Genomic DNA, 18,139 nt, shown 5'->3' with positions numbered 1-18,139 from the left:
TTGAAAACTTTGATTTATCTATTTATTGTTTGAAGGAAGTTGTAGAAAAAGGAAAGCGATTGTTTGATGGATTCAAATATATTTATTTTTTCAAGTTCTGTCACTTGTTTTGACAAATTTGTCGTAAACAGCATAAGTTTCCATGCTATAAAGATCTCTCTTCCCTATAGGGCAGTTTTAAAGTTTCTTTTTTCATCAAAGGAAATTTTTCTGTTTTCTCTAACTACGATTTGATTTAATTCATAATCAGATAGAACAAAAAACCTCGAATTAAGTGTTAACTCTCTAAAAAGTGTGAATAAATTTTTATTGCCTTAATCTTATAATTAATGTTCATGGATCAACTTATCAGTCTCTAATGTAATTATATATTATTATTATTCCCATAAAATTCGTAAAATTTCAATTAACACCAAGTTCTTAAATATATTATAATTATTGCCACAAATAATTAAACTGCATTTCGATTTTCTATCAGTTGGAATTTTCTGCAAAATCCCATTTTAAAGAAGAAAAATTTAACATTTTTCCCTTAAAATCTAACAATTTTAATGAATTTACTTTTATAATAATTAATTTGGTTTTACTTGAAGTTTTTAAACACAAATACAGATTGTCATAACTATTTTATTCTTATAAACTTCCATATTGTCGCTCTGATATAAATTTAAATTATTTAATTAAAGGGTTTGGTTCTTTTGGATAAAGCAATGCAACATATAGGCGATCTGTCAAGTACATTTTGATTTATTATCTCCAGAACAATAACTTTTTATTATTAAAATGATATAAGCCTACGTTTATATCGTATCGAATTATCAATTGATTCAAATTAAAGTTTTGAACCTTATTTTTTCGTTACAAACAGCAATAATTTAAAAAATAAATATTTAATATAGAATTAATGTATAAATAATATCTGGATTATAACTTTTTAAGAATTCAATACAGTATTTTGAAAACTTGCATTAAAATATAACATATTCATCTAAATATATTATCCCATATTGTTGTTTTATCCTATATTTTCCTATTTCCTGTATAAGATTCTTCCCTTTAAACTATTCAGTTTACGCTTTAAAATAGACTTACATTGTTTACCAAATGTGCATGAATATCCTTCTTTTAATATTTATTTCTGTTTATATATTTCGATAAATCTATTCATTCATTTTTCCTGTTCTATACATTTTTTTTTTTTAAATAATTATCAGTCACGATATTAAATCTCATACAACGAATTTTATTAGTTATAATGAACTTCTATTGTATGTATCTAGCAAGAGTAATATTAAACAATTGTGATTACTTTAAATAAATATAATTATTAAAGTAAAAAACGGAGTTAAGTTTCATTTTAGGTCATAAACGTGTCATTTAAATATAATGCAAAATATGCAGTTCTACAGAAATATTTAGTTGTACGATGGATATAAATGCCGCTAGAATATTAACCTCATTATGCATTAATTATACACGTACAACTGCATTTTACTTCATGGATATATATTTTCAAGATATTAAGATAATTCAGCATTTTTTTATACATAAAAACTTCAATAAAAAGTTAAATTCTTCAAGGTAAAATTTTCAGAAATGGCAGAAAATATTTCAGTACGTGTTTCGAGATATGGCTTTATCTGTAAATCTTCAATTATTTCGTGTCATTTTCAATGAAATTTTTAATTATATCAAATCGGTAACGAGTGTACTTTTCTCTCTTCCTTAACTAGAAAGATATTTCAATTGTAAATATTTGTGTTTACAATTTAATGTTATTACTATTGTCATTAATATCACCATAATATTTTGGTGTTAATATCCTAAATATATTTTGGGTTTTAGAAAAAAAAGAAAGTTTATGAAATCCAAACATTGGGTCGATTTCATCAGGAAAATATTTAGGAATTTCATTTTTAATGTATTAAAATCACTTGAATTAATGTGCGAAATGTTAACAATTCACTCTTCACAATACTCTTGATACATAAGCAATTGAACTGATAAAATAGGTCAATCGTATTAAAATTAATTTTTAAAAAATATTCGAGCGATATTTGCTATATTTTTTAAGTGCTAAATATTCATAAATTCTCTAAATAAAATTGCTGCCTAACAATATTTTATTTTCTACATTCGACATGCACGCGTAGTTCCTGTTTATATTGAAGAAATAGAAGGTCACTAAATCAATTAATCACATCACAAATGCAACTCTTTCCATTGAGTTCAGATTATATCAAACACGTCAAAAATAGATTTAGATATTCATAAATTCTTTTTCTTTATGAAAACTTTATTAGAGTGTATCGATATTAGCAAAATATCTACTGTTATATTAAATTATGATTTATATCTAAGAACTGTTTCAATAGATCAAATTCTAAAATATGTATTGTCGATATCAGAAAGTAATTTTGTTATATTGGTTATACAGGATAATATTTTCGTACATGCAGGATACATATAGGAAATTATTAATTACCATCGTGCTTAGTCAAAGTTATAAATTAATATTAATTTTTATTAAATGATAATTTTCAAAGTTTTTTATGATGATTTTATAAAATTAGCAATATTGAGTTCTTGAATGGAATTTAAAATGTTTTAACAGCAGCCAAAGAATTTTTTATATAATATAATATATGTTTATATAAACGTTCATCTACTGTATATGTTTGAATGAATTATGTCATCATCATCAATTTTATCTCTAAACTTAATTTTCAAATTATCTTCCTCCTCAGTAGTAAAAATAGGCCCTATATAGTAAATACTACTTCGATCTTATATTAGTTTATAATAATATTAAAAAGATTTAAAAAAATAATAATAATAATTGAACGTGATTTACTTTACATTGAATTTCACTTACAATTAAAAAAGTTTCTATAATTTAATACTCAATCATAATGTTTATTCACTTTTAATTCGTTAAAGATCAATTATTTTATATAATATTTAATATATAAAAAAAGATATAGTTTTACGTTTAAATTTAACATAAAGTTGTGAAATTAAACAAACGTTAACTTTATTAATATAAAATAAAATTTTAAAAGAAAATTACTTATACAGTATTTTACGTTGTAAAACCTAACTAAACTCGTTTTACATTTACATAATTATTACGTATGCATTTCTACAGAATTATTTGCAGAAAATCCTCCTCAAATATTGCTTAGTCACACAATAACTAGTTGCAATTAATCAGCAAATCTTCGAGTCTAATTCTGTTTTGTTCTGTCTTCTGGCTTTTAAATTCGATAAAGAAATAATTGTTTCGGTGTAGCTATAAATTTTTATGGCGAATATAAAATTAAAGATTAGTCAATTGCAACCATAATGATGCCAAATAAAATATACCGGGAGATGTGAAAATGACGTCAAAGTAATGTTGGGAAATGAATAGACTTACACACAGTAATTGTATAATTTATACTGTTTGTTGACTTCACGTGTCATTTTTAAATATTATTTCAAGCCTCGCTTAATAAACGACTGTGTGTATTCAGTTTTCGAAGTAAATTTTTATAATAATTTTTGAAAGGTTTAAATATTTTGATTTGATTAAAAATTCACGATTTATTTTTCTGAAGTTTCAGAATAATATGATACACGGAGTAATGTGATACAGCGTACCAGTTGATGCCTCCTATTGTATCATTATTGCCAGATGTTACGGCTCTCTTGAAATCTCACAGCTGAAATGTTTTAATTAATATGAGTATTTTAAAATAAGTGCTTAAATAGGATTAGTCTAGGAAAATAAAACGGACGTTTAAAATGGAATTATTAATAAAAAAAACTATTATATTGTTGCGTAACGCAATTTTTCTTCATTATTTATTAGCATTTTTGGCATAGATTCAAATATATTTGCCAGATCTCCTATAAAAAAATGTCGTTTGATAAGATGTAAAATATTGTAAACAAATTATGAATAAGTTAGTTTTTTTTTATTTATTTTTTAAAGCAGATGGTAAAATTAGCCAAATAATAAGCTATAAAAGTGATAATTAAGATGTAAGAGAGAATATCAACGCTTAAAATACATGAAAAACTATCAAAAACATTTTTATTCTGACTTTAAAAATCATATAGATATTTTTAACATTAGTTAAAGCAGTTAACAACAATTTCGAATTTCATTACAATAGAGTAATTATCAGAACAATTCTGATAATGAAAAAAAATTATCTTCAAACTCCAATAACCAATATAAAAGTATCGAATATAAAAATAAAAACGTATAAAGTTTCTAAATATCAAAAATATATTAAAGAATTGCTCTCTCTCGATCATCATTCTTCAAAAGAATATGTTATACGTATAACAACAGATCACAAACTATACAAATATCATCATTTTACAATTTTATTATTTATTATTATTATTATTATTAAGGTGAGACTGATTTAATTTTAAAGGTGGATTACGACCTCTTAGTGCAGTTAATTAAATATTTACAGCAATGAGTCAAGAGGTGTTTATCCAGTCCGTCCTGATCTACATCTACTTCTCTAGTGTAAATGTCCATCCCGTATTGCCCTTCTTCCGGTAACGTGATGTAAAATGTCACCACATCGTCTTCGTCTGTGGAATGTGTCACGTGCTTAGAAAGTTTCTTCTCTTCCACTCCGTTTTTATGTAAAGTAGCCATAAAATCAGTAAGAGGTCTGGTCATCCTAAACTGAACCACCAGTTCGCGACTGGAGAATATCAGAGCATCTTCGTGAGTCAGGGGTATCATACCAAATAATCTGGTAGCTTTAGTTGGACCCCATTCGCCACTAGCACAGTCGGGAAGAGGTACCATTACAGTCTGTAGATCTTTACAGATGATTTTAAACTTGCAAACACTTTTGAATTTCATGGGTTCCCCCGTCAGATATTCTCTAGGCGTAACTGCATTGGCAAATATATCCAAGAGCAAAGCGCCACTGCAAGGAGCGTGAACACGAAATGTAACAGTGCTGGAGACGACAGATTGCATGACAAATCTTTTAAGGCTAACTCCATCGAAATTATCAATATCGCTATCGTAAAATTTCAAGTTGTAATGAAAGATGAGGCTGGACGCCATATTGGTTGGTATGCCTATTCTAACTGTGGCGGCACCCGTACTATCCGTGTATAAAACTGCTTTCGTTTCTTCGTCTGGGAAATATAAACCGTATCTAAAAAAGAGCGATCTGACAAACGGTAGTTCCTCAAAATCTCGGAGGGATATGGAATGTCTTAACAGTTGCCATTCCGGTTGCAAGGGGAAAAACTCGTAAATGAATTCTTTAGGATCAGTCAAAAAATAATGATCGTCATACTCGTATCTCAAACTATCAGATTTTCCCTTGTTTCCCGGTTTAGGAATTTCTTTAGCATTAACAAGATGTCTTGCACCCCAATTGCATTGTACGAACCTCCAAGCACCAGCAACGTATACAGCATTCCAAGAGTTCCTGAAGCGATTGTCTTCAAACCTTACACCTGGTTGATAACCCGCACTTTTAGAATAACCTTTGATTACCACACAATGCAAACCAGCATAGCTGTTAAAAAGAATTATATTTGTTATACTAACCTTCAGTGTTATAAATATAATTTTAAATTAGTTTGATTATAGATCGAATCTTAGTGTTTAACCTATTTCACAAGGTGAAAGATTGATTGATAGATAGGCGCAACAATAGAACCATTGATAGTTATCGATAGAAAATTCTGGAAAATTATTAAATTTAATTGTTTAATTACCTGCAAAGACGTTTAAATAGCACATGATAACTTTCGGTCCCATGTTTAATGCCTCTTAAAATACCCATGGGTGTGTCGGCATTTACATTATCATCAAACTGCATAGTGTTCAGATTCTTAACTGTTATCCAGCGGAAAATTGTTCTATAAAAAGAAGTTAAAGACTGTTATTAATACCAAGGACTAAAATTTCATTTTATTGATCATTTTAATATTCAATATGAAGTCATTATAAAATCAAAACGTAGGTTTAAACCAGGGCCGTATTTACAAGTAAGCTAAGTAAGCTGTAGCTTAGGGCCTCGAGTTCCAAGGGGCCTCAAAAATTTCTACAAAAAAAGAAAATTGAAATCAAATTTTTTTTTTACAAACCAACAAAATATACTTTACTTTTTATTTTATGTAATATTTAATTGATATGTTTATGTTAATTATTTTCTTTTTATGATCGACTTTAAAATTATAAAGGATTGATAAGGGGCCTCACAAAATTCGGCTTAGGGCCTCCGAAACAGGCCTTGGTTTGAACAATAAATTTAACCAGAATATTGCACGAATTTGCAAAAATAAGGTACTCTCGTATTAAAGATTGATTCAGCTGATTATTCTTAATTTAACACAGTAGATTATCTCGTTGAGATATATTAACTTCTTTTTTTGTTTGTTTTTTTCCTTATATAGGGGAAAAAACTTTCTAAAATGACTGATTCAATTGCATTTCAGATCATTATTGCAAAGATAGAAAGTATAGCGACGAAAATGGTATGAAATTCTAAGGCAATAATGGAAATCTGATGTCCTGAACTAGTTTTGTTAATGACAAACAACGAATTTGAATTTTTTACGTTTCAAAAGAATTAAGAATGGTATTCAAGGTAATTTATCCCATTTCTCGGTTTCCTATTATAAAAAACAAAACTAGTAAAAGACACCTATTCCTTTATTGACTAGTGAACGAGTATACTTTACCTGGCTTTTTCTACATCATTAATGCAGCTGCCAATTAAGAGTCTAACCAAGTCTGTGAATGTCTGTTGATCTTCTTTCGCTACCTGTTACAAATCTATTCAATTAGTAAAATAAAGAGCAGGAGAAAAAAAAATTAAAACTTGAGCAATTACTTACATTGATAGCTATTTGATCTAGATCGGAAAATATACTCGGATCACTATAGATATCTATTTTGTACATTTGTGGAGGCCCAGGAGGAGGTGGATGAGTGGGATAAGGAACTAATTCTTCAGCATAATACCCGTCTCTATCATTTTGATTCTAAAAAAAAGGAAAGTTTTATTTCTGTAGCAAAGAGTAAAATGAATTTAAAAAGTATACATTATTTACTAACCACAGTAAATTCTTGTCTTTTTTCATTAATGAGATTCATCATTTCTCTACTGTGCTTTTCCACTAATTCGGCAGTAGCTGCCCTTTCTTGTTCTAACAATTTTCTAGTGAGAGATTCTTTTTTCCTATCTAATTTGATCGTCATATTCTTTTCTAGAGCATCTCTTTCTTTCTGATGCTTAATAGTTAAAGCTTTTTCCTCTTCGGTACTGATTTTTCTCTTCTTAATACGCATTTCTTGGTGGAATCTACTAGTAAGTTTTTCTAATTCTTTCTCCCATTCTTCCTATCATAAAAAATTAACTTTATTTTATTGGAAACAAAAGTTATTTAAAGAAAAAAAAGTTGTTAAGCATTACTTTTATTAATTGGCTAATGTGGATTTCTTCTTCGACACGTTTCTTAGCAAATTGCCGATATAATGCATCTTCTTCTGCTCTATGTCTCATTTCTAGCTTTCTTTGTGTTTCCGTATCCTGCAAATACGACACGATTAAAAAGAAGTTAATGTATGTTCCAGACAGTTAATTTTTCACGTTCCATTCGGTTGATTTCCTCATCAGAAATATCCAAATATCGTGTTTAATATTTCATCTCATAGAGGATGTTTAAAAACAATATTGACGGATCACGATACGCTACAAGACCTAACACAATACAAAAAGGATATCTTTATAATAAAGAAATCAATCTTCGTTACGAAAAACATTTATTTTTCTATAAGGATTTGAAAAATAATTAGCACAGATAATACAGAATTGTGCAACTTGAGACACGATACATAAAAGGAATAAAAGTTCTAGAAGGAAATTCGGTCGTGACCCAATACTATTTATTCTACCAGATGCCACCTACGACCCAAATCTTAGCATCTAGAAGAATTCTTATCTAATGTTTACGCCGACTTATATGAAAACGTGATGAAATTATTCACGATTAGATAATTACGAATCTATGAACAGGTGAAAACTCAATGGAGTGTCCTTGCTAGTGTACCTGTTAACTTCTTCCTTTCTAATATTAAGAATGAACTTCTGGAGATGAGATAAAGTTGTGCCTTATAATATCTGATATTTAAATTAAAGCGCATAAATATTCATTATTTCGTACTATCGTGTAAGAAAATTAATTAATCTCTTTATATTCTTTTATAAGAAACTATTAAAGAAACTTTTTAAAAATTAAAATTGAGTATTTTTTAGGTCTCCTGTTAAGCATCTACAATTATCAATTTTATCATATCGTGACAGTAAGAAATTTTAATAATAGTTAATGAGATCCTGCTGTTTTAATTATCAAGACAATCTATAAAATGTTCGTATCATCCCATTTTAAAATAAACTATTTATGTACTGTACAGGAACACTCGCAAGAATAAAATTCATGTGCCATATGGAAATTACTTTGCATCAAAGTTTCACCTTGAAAGCAAAATAAATTCTTTCATAAAATAAAAATATGAATATTTTTCTAACAATATCTATTGTAAATTCCTTTCTCGAATTTTTTTTTTTTTTTTTTTTTTTAAGATTTGAAATAAGAAAGTAAATATTTTGATTCGCAACTGACCTACTTTAATAATTACTCTATAAAAACAAGTAATGTATGAAGTGTTACAGCTACGATATTGTCTGATACCTTACAGGACAATAACCTTTTTTTTATTATTTACATATCACGGCATTTTAATGCTAATTAATGATTTTAAATTCACAATAGACTGATAAACTGACTCTTCCTATCCGTAGAAATGATCTTACTCCCCCCATAGACTGTGTTATCGAGATCAGTGAAATATACATACACTATCGTTAGGGGTGTGTCACGAATAAATTTACACATAGATTTGATTTGTGTACAATTGTAAATACTTATGTACTACGTATATTTTTGGTTAAGGAAAGGCACATATTCCTTCTACTCCTTCCTGAATAGTCTCGTGATCAAGATCAGTTTCGAGTGTAGTATATCACGATTTGAATAATAGTTGTTTACGGTAGCTTGTACATAAATCATATACATTTTTTCTTTTTTTTTTGGTTCCGATCCAACTGGATGTGCCTCTTCTTTTCTAAACGACCTTCACCGAAGTGAACCCACGTCCAAAAGGTGTATTTTTCCGCGACATCCTACACTAAAGTGGACCTACAAGGTCAAAATAATTCCTTTCACCTGGCTCACACTCCCGTAAAAAAAAAAATTATATATTAATTATTGTTGGAATTTGTCACGCCTCTAACAAGTTTGCCAAAGAATCAACAGCGTGAAGTGTAGGCATGTTTCGAATATCTCTAGGCATTTTTACATACAACCCTCTTCATCTTTGTAGATCATAGATGTTAATATATAGAGATTTTTTCCCCCTGTTGATAAGAGTCTACACTTGAGAACCGTGTATAATAAAGCACATCTTTTTAAAATATAAGTGGCTTTTCTAGGCAGGATGATCGTTTTCTTTCCACTTTTTAATCGCACAATCGATCATGTGATACTCGAGAATCGCGTGATTAGCAAACTGGCAATCGCCGCGATTAAACCGTCAAAATATCAAGATGCGTGAATTTGAACCGAAATAAAAAGGAATATTAACAGAAAACGGATATAGGATAACAAATAAATTTTATTCCATAGACTTTATTGTTGACGAATTACCAGTTTCGTCCGGTGGTGACAGGCACTATGAGCTTTAAGACGTCATATAAAAATCACCTGTCCTCGTTAGGATATCTTATGATCCATGACAACCGCAAGCTGTTCTATAACTTACTGGTATTATTATTATTATCTTCGTTATTTTTAAAATACAACATTAACGATCCAAAAATTGATTAACTACATTCCAAAAATCATTATATATGGGTTTGTAAATTATTAAGATTTTTTCGCATTTTAACCTCATTTAATTATGCTATTTTCTCGTATAAAAAGCGAAAAAAGTTGCTTTTTTTAAGCTTTTAAAAAAACCGTACTATCTCCTGTACGAACGTAACCAGACAAGAGTGAATAGATTTAGGTCACGTGAACCTACATAGCGTGACGTCATGTCACGAAATTATTCAGGACGTAAAAAAAAGAATCGATAGAAAACACGAATAGCGATCGTTCGAGACCTAATAGAAAAAGGTCAATGCCAATTTAGGTCAAGGATTTCGTATTGTTTAATATACAATTATACAATTAAGAAAAAAATAAGAGAGAGAGAAGTCCCATCTTAGTAATTTATCGTTAACTACGAAGGGATCGTCTCTTAATGATCAGGCCTACGTAAAAAAAACGATACGAGAGTAAAAACTTTCGGCTATGACGTCATCGAAAAGGAATTGACAGGTTCATATTCAGGAAGTTGTAGATCGGGTCGTTACGCATGCGTATTTTTATAACCATTTATGCATATCGAGTGTGTTTACCATCCCGAAAGTGTCTAGTTTCTGGCAACATCGGCGTGATAGTACGGCATTAATTGGAGATAACCAATGGTTTCTACGTAACGAGGTTGTTACCTGTAACACGTTGCTCGGCAGACAGACAGTGACACAATAGCAGATGAGGGAGGGCACAACCCACCGAGCAATCATCCGTACTTCCTGTGCTGACAGTTAGGGAATCGTTTGCTAGATGGACATTTTTTACTTTCAAAATTCAAACTTTACTGTACGTAGGTGTGTAAATTATGAGGATTACGACACGATTTCTTAACAGCCCAAATATTCCTTATCTGGACGACCTTTGCAATTAGATAATACGTGTATTAAGACGAAATTCGTGTTATTTTTTTTTAATTTGATTATTAAGACAAACTTATGTATTAACGGATCAACTGCTTAGTTACTTCGTGAATATTTTATTGTTAATTAACGAATACGTTTCGTTGAATCTGACTTTTAGTTTTTCTTTCCAATGACCTAACTTTCAAATGATTTTTTTAAGGAATCAAAAGTCAACTAATTAACTGATATTTGCCCTCTGATGCTATCTCCATTTTTTTTTCCTTCTTTAAGTCTGAATAAATTGGATTCGGAGTTAGTGAAGTAGAATTAATTACGAGTTCACTAATCAGTAACTTGACAGTTTTAATTGTTCTATCACACAGCATAGAATTGTAATAATTAGAATAAAAAAGTTTTGAGTTAGTAGCTCTATCTATTATTATGATAATTAATTTTATAAGTAAATTATTTTATATTCAGTATACATTTTAATTCAGTCTACTAATTATAATGTAACTTTAGGATTAAGTCTATTATAAGGCTCTTTAAGGAGGTTAATACATAAATTAATAATAGGATGTGTAATATCTAATCAAACAGGCATAATCGGATTTATAATTCATTTAATCATGTACTTTATAGATTAAAAAGTGAACTTAAAGTAAATATTTTGTCACAGTCTTAGGTAATCATTAAATATTGGAATTGATAAACTCTATACACTCCTGTCTTTAAGAAGATTCTTGGAAAAAATAATAATTACTCATTAAGTGATTATAATTAATTGGTTATTGATTATAATCAAGTGGTAAATATTCAAATTAAGTTTGTAGGATGACAGATGGAGGTATCTTTATCAATGATAGGCAAATAGTTCAAAGGTTAAGTACGGTAAATATATTGTGAAGAACTTACCATGTATTCATCCATTCGTTGTTCATAAACGGCGTATCTGTAACCTCTTTGCACTTTGGTAGCATTGAGACCGTGAGCTATGTGTAAAGCACTAGCATCGAACCTACCAGCTAAATTTTCTCTATGTCGGCAATCATGTTCATGAGGTTTGGGGGAGGTCAAGGCACTTTTTATGCCCAAGGCATCCGCATCGAATGTCCCCTTACCAGACCCTCGTATCTGGTCGTTGACCAAATGATTCATTTTAGGCACACTGAGGGCCGCTTTGATCCCGACCGACATACCATCGAGGTGTCCGGGTCCCGTTTTGGGCACGTGGCTCTGACAATACACTTCTTTGTCACCTTGACTCTGTTGATTGTTGTAATAAGTTTTCAAAGTCAGTTTTGTACCGCATATCGAACACTTAAAGCAACCGTGATGAAAGAACGAAAAATCTTTTAAAGGTCCTACTTTATCGACTTGATAAACAGTCTGTCCACAACGCAGACAGTTGTTTTCGTAGCGATTCATCTCGTGGTTGTTGTTAACGCTTTGCATTTTCGCCGCTTACACTCGGCTCGACTATCGACATACACTGGAAGCCATCTTATGAGCCGCACAGCGCCCCTGCACAGAAAGCCGTTCCACCTGCTACAACGTCATCTATGTACTTGTTTGGCTGGCTCTCCCTGCCTGTCTACCTACCTGTACCTACTCGTTCACGGTAACCTGCCTACTACTCTATGCAAATTTTGGAGGACGTCAGCAGTTACATATCTCTCTCTTTCTCTGTGCTTATTCATTACATTTGTTAATCGTAACACACGACGTATATTTAGACACGATTTTTACTTTTTAAGTGGTAAAACGGGTAATAATCGTCATGCAAATGCTCAATATACGTTCCAAACTGACCAATAGGAATCGAGTTTCGCCTTAAATTATCGTAAGGATTATTTTCCCCTACGATTAAAGGGGTAAAAAACTAATTAAAGTAAAAGGAAGAGAAATTTTTATTTCGGTTAACATTTTTTTTGGTCATTTACATAATTATATAATAATAAACATTATTTTTTGAAAGCATTTTGACCTCGAATATTGTCACCTGTATCTAAAATTTTGTTTGTTTTAAGATGACAACAGCTGTTTTATTAGCCAAACTTTGTAATAAATCGCACACCCCTAAAAATAATATTTAAAATTCCTTAAGTTAATTAGTAAACACCACACACACAATTTCCTCATCCGTCATGTAAAAAGTCGACTTAAAAAGAAAGTACTTAAATAGGTTTTTAAGTTTAATTAAAAGGCACAAAAATGCAGTCATTATCATATTTCTTTTCATCTCCTTATTCTATTATTGACCTAGTTTAAACGGTTATTCACTCTTTTATCTTCAAGTTTAAAGTATTTTTTAGGATCAATAATGTTTACTATTTATATTAAACACGAGGAAACATAGTTTGCACGGTCGTTGAGCAAAATGAACAAGCATGGCTGAAAGAAGATCGTAATTTGTTGTTTGGAGAATTCTAAACTATTTCCTGATCAGTACGTACCATTTATTTCCAGTTAATAGATTTCAAAGGGTATTTTAATACCCCGAAATTATCATTTTTTGGTTTACTTTGCTGAATGTTACAGAAGTGAGTTACGTTTCGGGTGCAACCAAGAACTCTTCGCCATATTCTTCAATAGATTAAACTATGTCTTGCTTCATAGATCAATATAAACGTCAATACTTCGAGTAAATATTTAAACTGTTTGTAATTGGTGCTGCTTAATTGTTATAATTCTGTAGAAGTTAAAAAAATGTTTACGAATTGTTCCAAGCAAGTTTTTTCCTAGTGTTTTTATCTTCTTCAACGCCTGATTAAAACCTATAAATCCTTATTTCATAAAGAAACGGGTCAATAATTTTCACATAACCGAAAAAAAGTATATTCTAACAATATATGCGAGTACTTCTAACGAAAACTAAAGGATGAGGGATGAGATAAAATAAAATAAAAGGAGAACGAATGTTTCTTCGACCTGTTTAAAAAATTCAAAAACTAAAAAATAATTTTTAAGAGCATTAATAAATAATTTATCTTCATTTTGAGCTATATATATATATATCTATATATATATATATATATATATATATATATAATATATATATAGCCTACACGTATAATTTTATTGAAAAATAAAGATAATTTCTGATAATATGTAATTTAGTATTATTTATATACATAAATAATTAATTTAAAATTAAATTTAATCTCTTTTTATGATAAGGTACGAGGAAAAGTTTTTGAATTCCTTCCAATGAAATAAAAAAAAATTATATTTGTGATCACTCAATTTAATTGTATAATCATTTTTAAAAAACAATTCATTATGCTGTATGATTAGTGTGAGTTTAGAACTGAGTTTTATGCATGATCCAAGTTACCAAGGTCTACAAGGTTTCAAGAGAACTGCCTAAAATATTGACTTTTTTCCTTCATCACTTATCCTTTTCAGCTGTTAGTATAGCTTTTAAATTATGGCTTTCTCTCGTCACTTAATATTGTTTATACGTTATTTAGCTGAGTAAACACCTGTTCCATCTAGATACTCACACCATCTTAGGTTTAGTTTTACATACACCTGTCCCACCTGAGAATTCATTCTGAGAAGCCATTTAGCATGAATTCAACGTACCGAGTAAAAGTAGGTTAGGTGCCCTACCCCTTTTTCCCAATTATCTCTGCAGGATCTAGAATTCCCATTTCATATTTCGTATATATATATGGATAAGATATATATAATAATAGGTAAAACTTATTAAAAGTCTTAAAAACATTAACAAAATATGTGTTTATAACTATCTTATATTGTATAATTAGTGAAGCTGTTTTAAAATATTTCATTTTATATAGTTTAAATCAATTTTAATAAGTTCTAGAATTTGAATTTCATATTATATTGTACTTTATTGTATAGTTCAATTGAAAATACAGTATTTAAATTTGAAAAGCTTACCTTAATTTAGGATTTTGCATTCTGAGTAGCATTTTAAATATAAAATTCCGAAAAATAATACCTTAAAAGTAACCCGAATAACAAATTTTATATTATTTTTAAGCTAATTTTACAGGAAATTAACTTTATATATATGCTAAGATATCGTAAAATGTATCTCGTATGCAGATGTTAGTGATAAATGTAGAGAATATTTATTTATTTTAAGACAGATTTCCTCTCTCTACATATGATTTTGATACGTAAAGGGGGAATTTGAATATTATTTATAGTATTTAATATAAATTTTTATATACTTGAATGTACTAAGTTAATATTGTAATAAGCAGATGCTTCAATCATTTTGTTTGATAAAAGATTATAATTTGTCTATTGGAGAATTCATTAGTCTCGGAATAAAATAAAATTTATGCCATTTGCTTGTGATTTTTCTCAAAATGGCGTTCAGAATTACTGTTTAATATTTTATAACATTTACAAGAGAATTATCCGTATTTAATTAAAACGATTTTTAAACTTATACACACACAAAAAATAATATTTTATTCTAATATCCTTTAACATAAGTTCTGAAAGTTTTGAGTAAACTTTTTTAGCATTTATCACAATTATTAATTAGTTTACTTTATTAGATCTTTAATTTTGATTTATATTCTATCTATATAATTAAGTCTGCATTCATTTTACTCTACTATATTAATAGAATGCCCACCAGTGGCCGAGTGGATAAAATTCATTGACTACTGCTAGTTGGTCGCGGGTTCATGCTTCACCAACGGACTGATACGTGGGGTGTTGGGTTTAATTCACATTTCTAATATGTAAATAGGAGCCAGTTTCCCAGAGAAGCATCCAATCGCCCATGTTTTGTAGTGTCTTATCCCATTACTCCCGAATCTTGTATAAATGAAATAATATCAGTGTGAATGTTGCGTAAAGTGACGGTCTATATGTTTGAAATCATTAGTTTTAAAGTTAATTTTCCTGTAATTTTTTAAAAAAAACTTTATAGAGCATTTAATAAGTTCGATCTGTCAATTTTTCAAAGCAAATAACTTCAAAAATTTTATAAACTTTACAGTTTTAATCTATTTATAGAGTGTTGTTATAATCTACAGCTTTGTAGGCTACTACGGAAGTGTGAATATTTTAAATAATAAGAGGAAAAAAGTTAACGTTTTTCTGCATAATAATTCTAAATATTAGTAAAATAAATATTTAATATACTGTAGATCAACTTTTATTGTGGTTTCTACCAAATTTATGTAAATTAAGGGCAATTTTTCCAATTTCTTCACGATGATGAAAGAAGAAAATAGAAATCACGCTTTAAGATATGCATTTCATATTGATATAGAAGTATAGAAGACGTCATAAATATGCAAATCGAAAGCTTTAAGACAATAGACGACTATAATTAAAGTATATAATTAAAAAATAGAAGATACAAACGTATGTTCAATGATATGTACAGAAAGAAAAAAACCTATTTTATAATATGAAAATACGGTGAAACCTCTATGCTACGGCCACTGACGGAAACATAAAAATGGCCGTTATTCGGAGGTTATTTTTTATACATTTCGAAACGAAACGTTCCTGAAAAAAGTCCGCCGTTTCGACTGAATACATTCAAATCTACTATTTATTTATACATTACAAAGCATTTCTAAAGTAAAATAACATTGAAAACTCTATACATCATACATTTAATATTCATTTTAAATTACAGTAAAACCTGTGTAAAAAGGCTAATTCCGTTTTACACAGGTTTTCAGTTTTCATGTTAGACGGGTTTAGATCGTTAATTTCGAGATTTATTTTCCATTTTGATAGGTTTCTGTTTAGTTGAGGGTCCGTTTAGACGGGTTTTTTTAAAACTATATATTTAAACATATTGTATAACTTAATAATATTAATAATTTATATTATTTTTAAGTTAAAAAAATTTTTATAAATAAATAAGTTTTTTTATGAGAGTTTTAATCACATAATAGCCTAAATATTGAACTAAAATTTGATTTTTAAAATGATGATTTCGTATTCACAAAGAAAGATTCTTTACTTATAAAGTCCTCGTACTGCCATCTGTTGTGTAACAGAAACATTAAATTTGGAGTTTTAAATCATAAAAATATATATTTGTAAGTAAAATATATATATATATATATATATATATATATATAAAGAAATGTTTAATATATTTATAATAAAAAATAATGCAAACTTGACATAAAATCTATGGTAGATTATCTAACTGTTAATCATGCAGCCCAATAGTTTTGAAATAAATATTGCAGTGTATAACATTGATGCACCTCTTTAGTTATAATTTATGTTATACCATTAAGAAAATATTTATTTATTTATACTATAAAATTACTTATAAATATCGTAAGAATTGCTTTTAATACTTGTAAGGATCGTCTTTAAATGATTTTACGTGTTTCGTCACAGGAATAGGCCCAATTAAAATGAAACGAAATTAAAAATGGGCCAGATGACCAGGAGATATTCTTCTACTGTTATGAGAGATCCGGATTTGAATCTGATTTCTCGTGAGTGCAATTATAGGTTGAGGCATCGTTCCCTATCACTCATTCACTCCGACGACCCCCCCCCCTACTACAGGTCAGACTTGCCCATAATAGAGAAAATTGAGGCCGTTAATATAAATAAGCGTTGTATATTGATGCTAAACATTATAAATCAATATTGTAGATGCTAGAAATGTTATATTAAATATGTCAAAATTCTTAAATTCTTAACAATGAAAAATTAACAATTGATAATGTGATAATTTTGTTGTACGTACAGGCCTACTACATATTTATTTATCGCATTATAAGAGCCTATGCTATTATATTGTTTTGCTACTTTGTTATATTGTTATTTAAGCCTTCAGAAAATCAATATGAATCGTGAAGTCCCCTGCTCTTTCTAGTTTGTGGACGTTCTTGAGCCCATGCACTTGCAATGAGCCATTCTTCCAAACTATAATATCATATACCTGTATAATTAAAGATATATTCTAAACCACTAAGATATATTCGTATCTATACGTAAATGGTCTAACACAACTATTGATATAAGTTATATGCTTACTTATATTGTAAGTAACTTGATAGCTAAAAAGTATAGTTTATATATTATAACAACATAATTCCGTCCCTTGAATCAGTTTAACAATTTCAAAGTTAAAATTACGGAAAGATTCATCAGATGTGGTCATTTAAATAGAGAATATGAACTGTTATACATTCGACATACCATGGAATCGTTATTAATGTACCACTATTCAACGCTGTCTAGGGACACATTCCGCCCGAATTGGACAAGCAGCCCATGTATTTCACTCAAATGGTGTGCATGGAAGAAGAATAACATCTCCATGACGACCAAGATCCGCCTGTTCCGTACACCGGTCA

General features: G+C 29.2%; 1 protein-coding gene across 1 annotated transcript; it reads right to left on the bottom strand.

The window, feature by feature from the left end:
* Nucleotides 1-4,052: 4,052 nt before the first annotated feature.
* LOC136984072 (hillarin-like) lies at nt 4,053-12,527 on the bottom strand. Its single transcript, XM_067280998.1, has 7 exons — nt 11,718-12,527; nt 7,455-7,571; nt 7,097-7,381; nt 6,877-7,023; nt 6,721-6,803; nt 5,752-5,895; nt 4,053-5,549 (listed from the first exon to the last, which is right to left on the bottom strand). Exons 1-7 carry the CDS (start codon nt 12,255-12,257, stop codon nt 4,436-4,438), a joined length of 2,430 nt encoding a protein of 809 aa, XP_067137099.1. The 5' UTR covers nt 12,258-12,527; the 3' UTR covers nt 4,053-4,435.
* Nucleotides 12,528-18,139: the final 5,612 nt, after the last annotated feature.

This window comes from Centruroides vittatus, unplaced genomic scaffold (genome assembly GCF_030686945.1).
Source record: "Centruroides vittatus isolate TY-2023 unplaced genomic scaffold, ASM3068694v2 contig_900, whole genome shotgun sequence".
Lineage (NCBI taxonomy): Eukaryota > Metazoa > Arthropoda > Arachnida > Scorpiones > Buthidae > Centruroides > Centruroides vittatus.
Note: the sequence above shows the minus strand (reverse complement) of the source record. Positions and strands in the feature narration are given on the sequence as shown.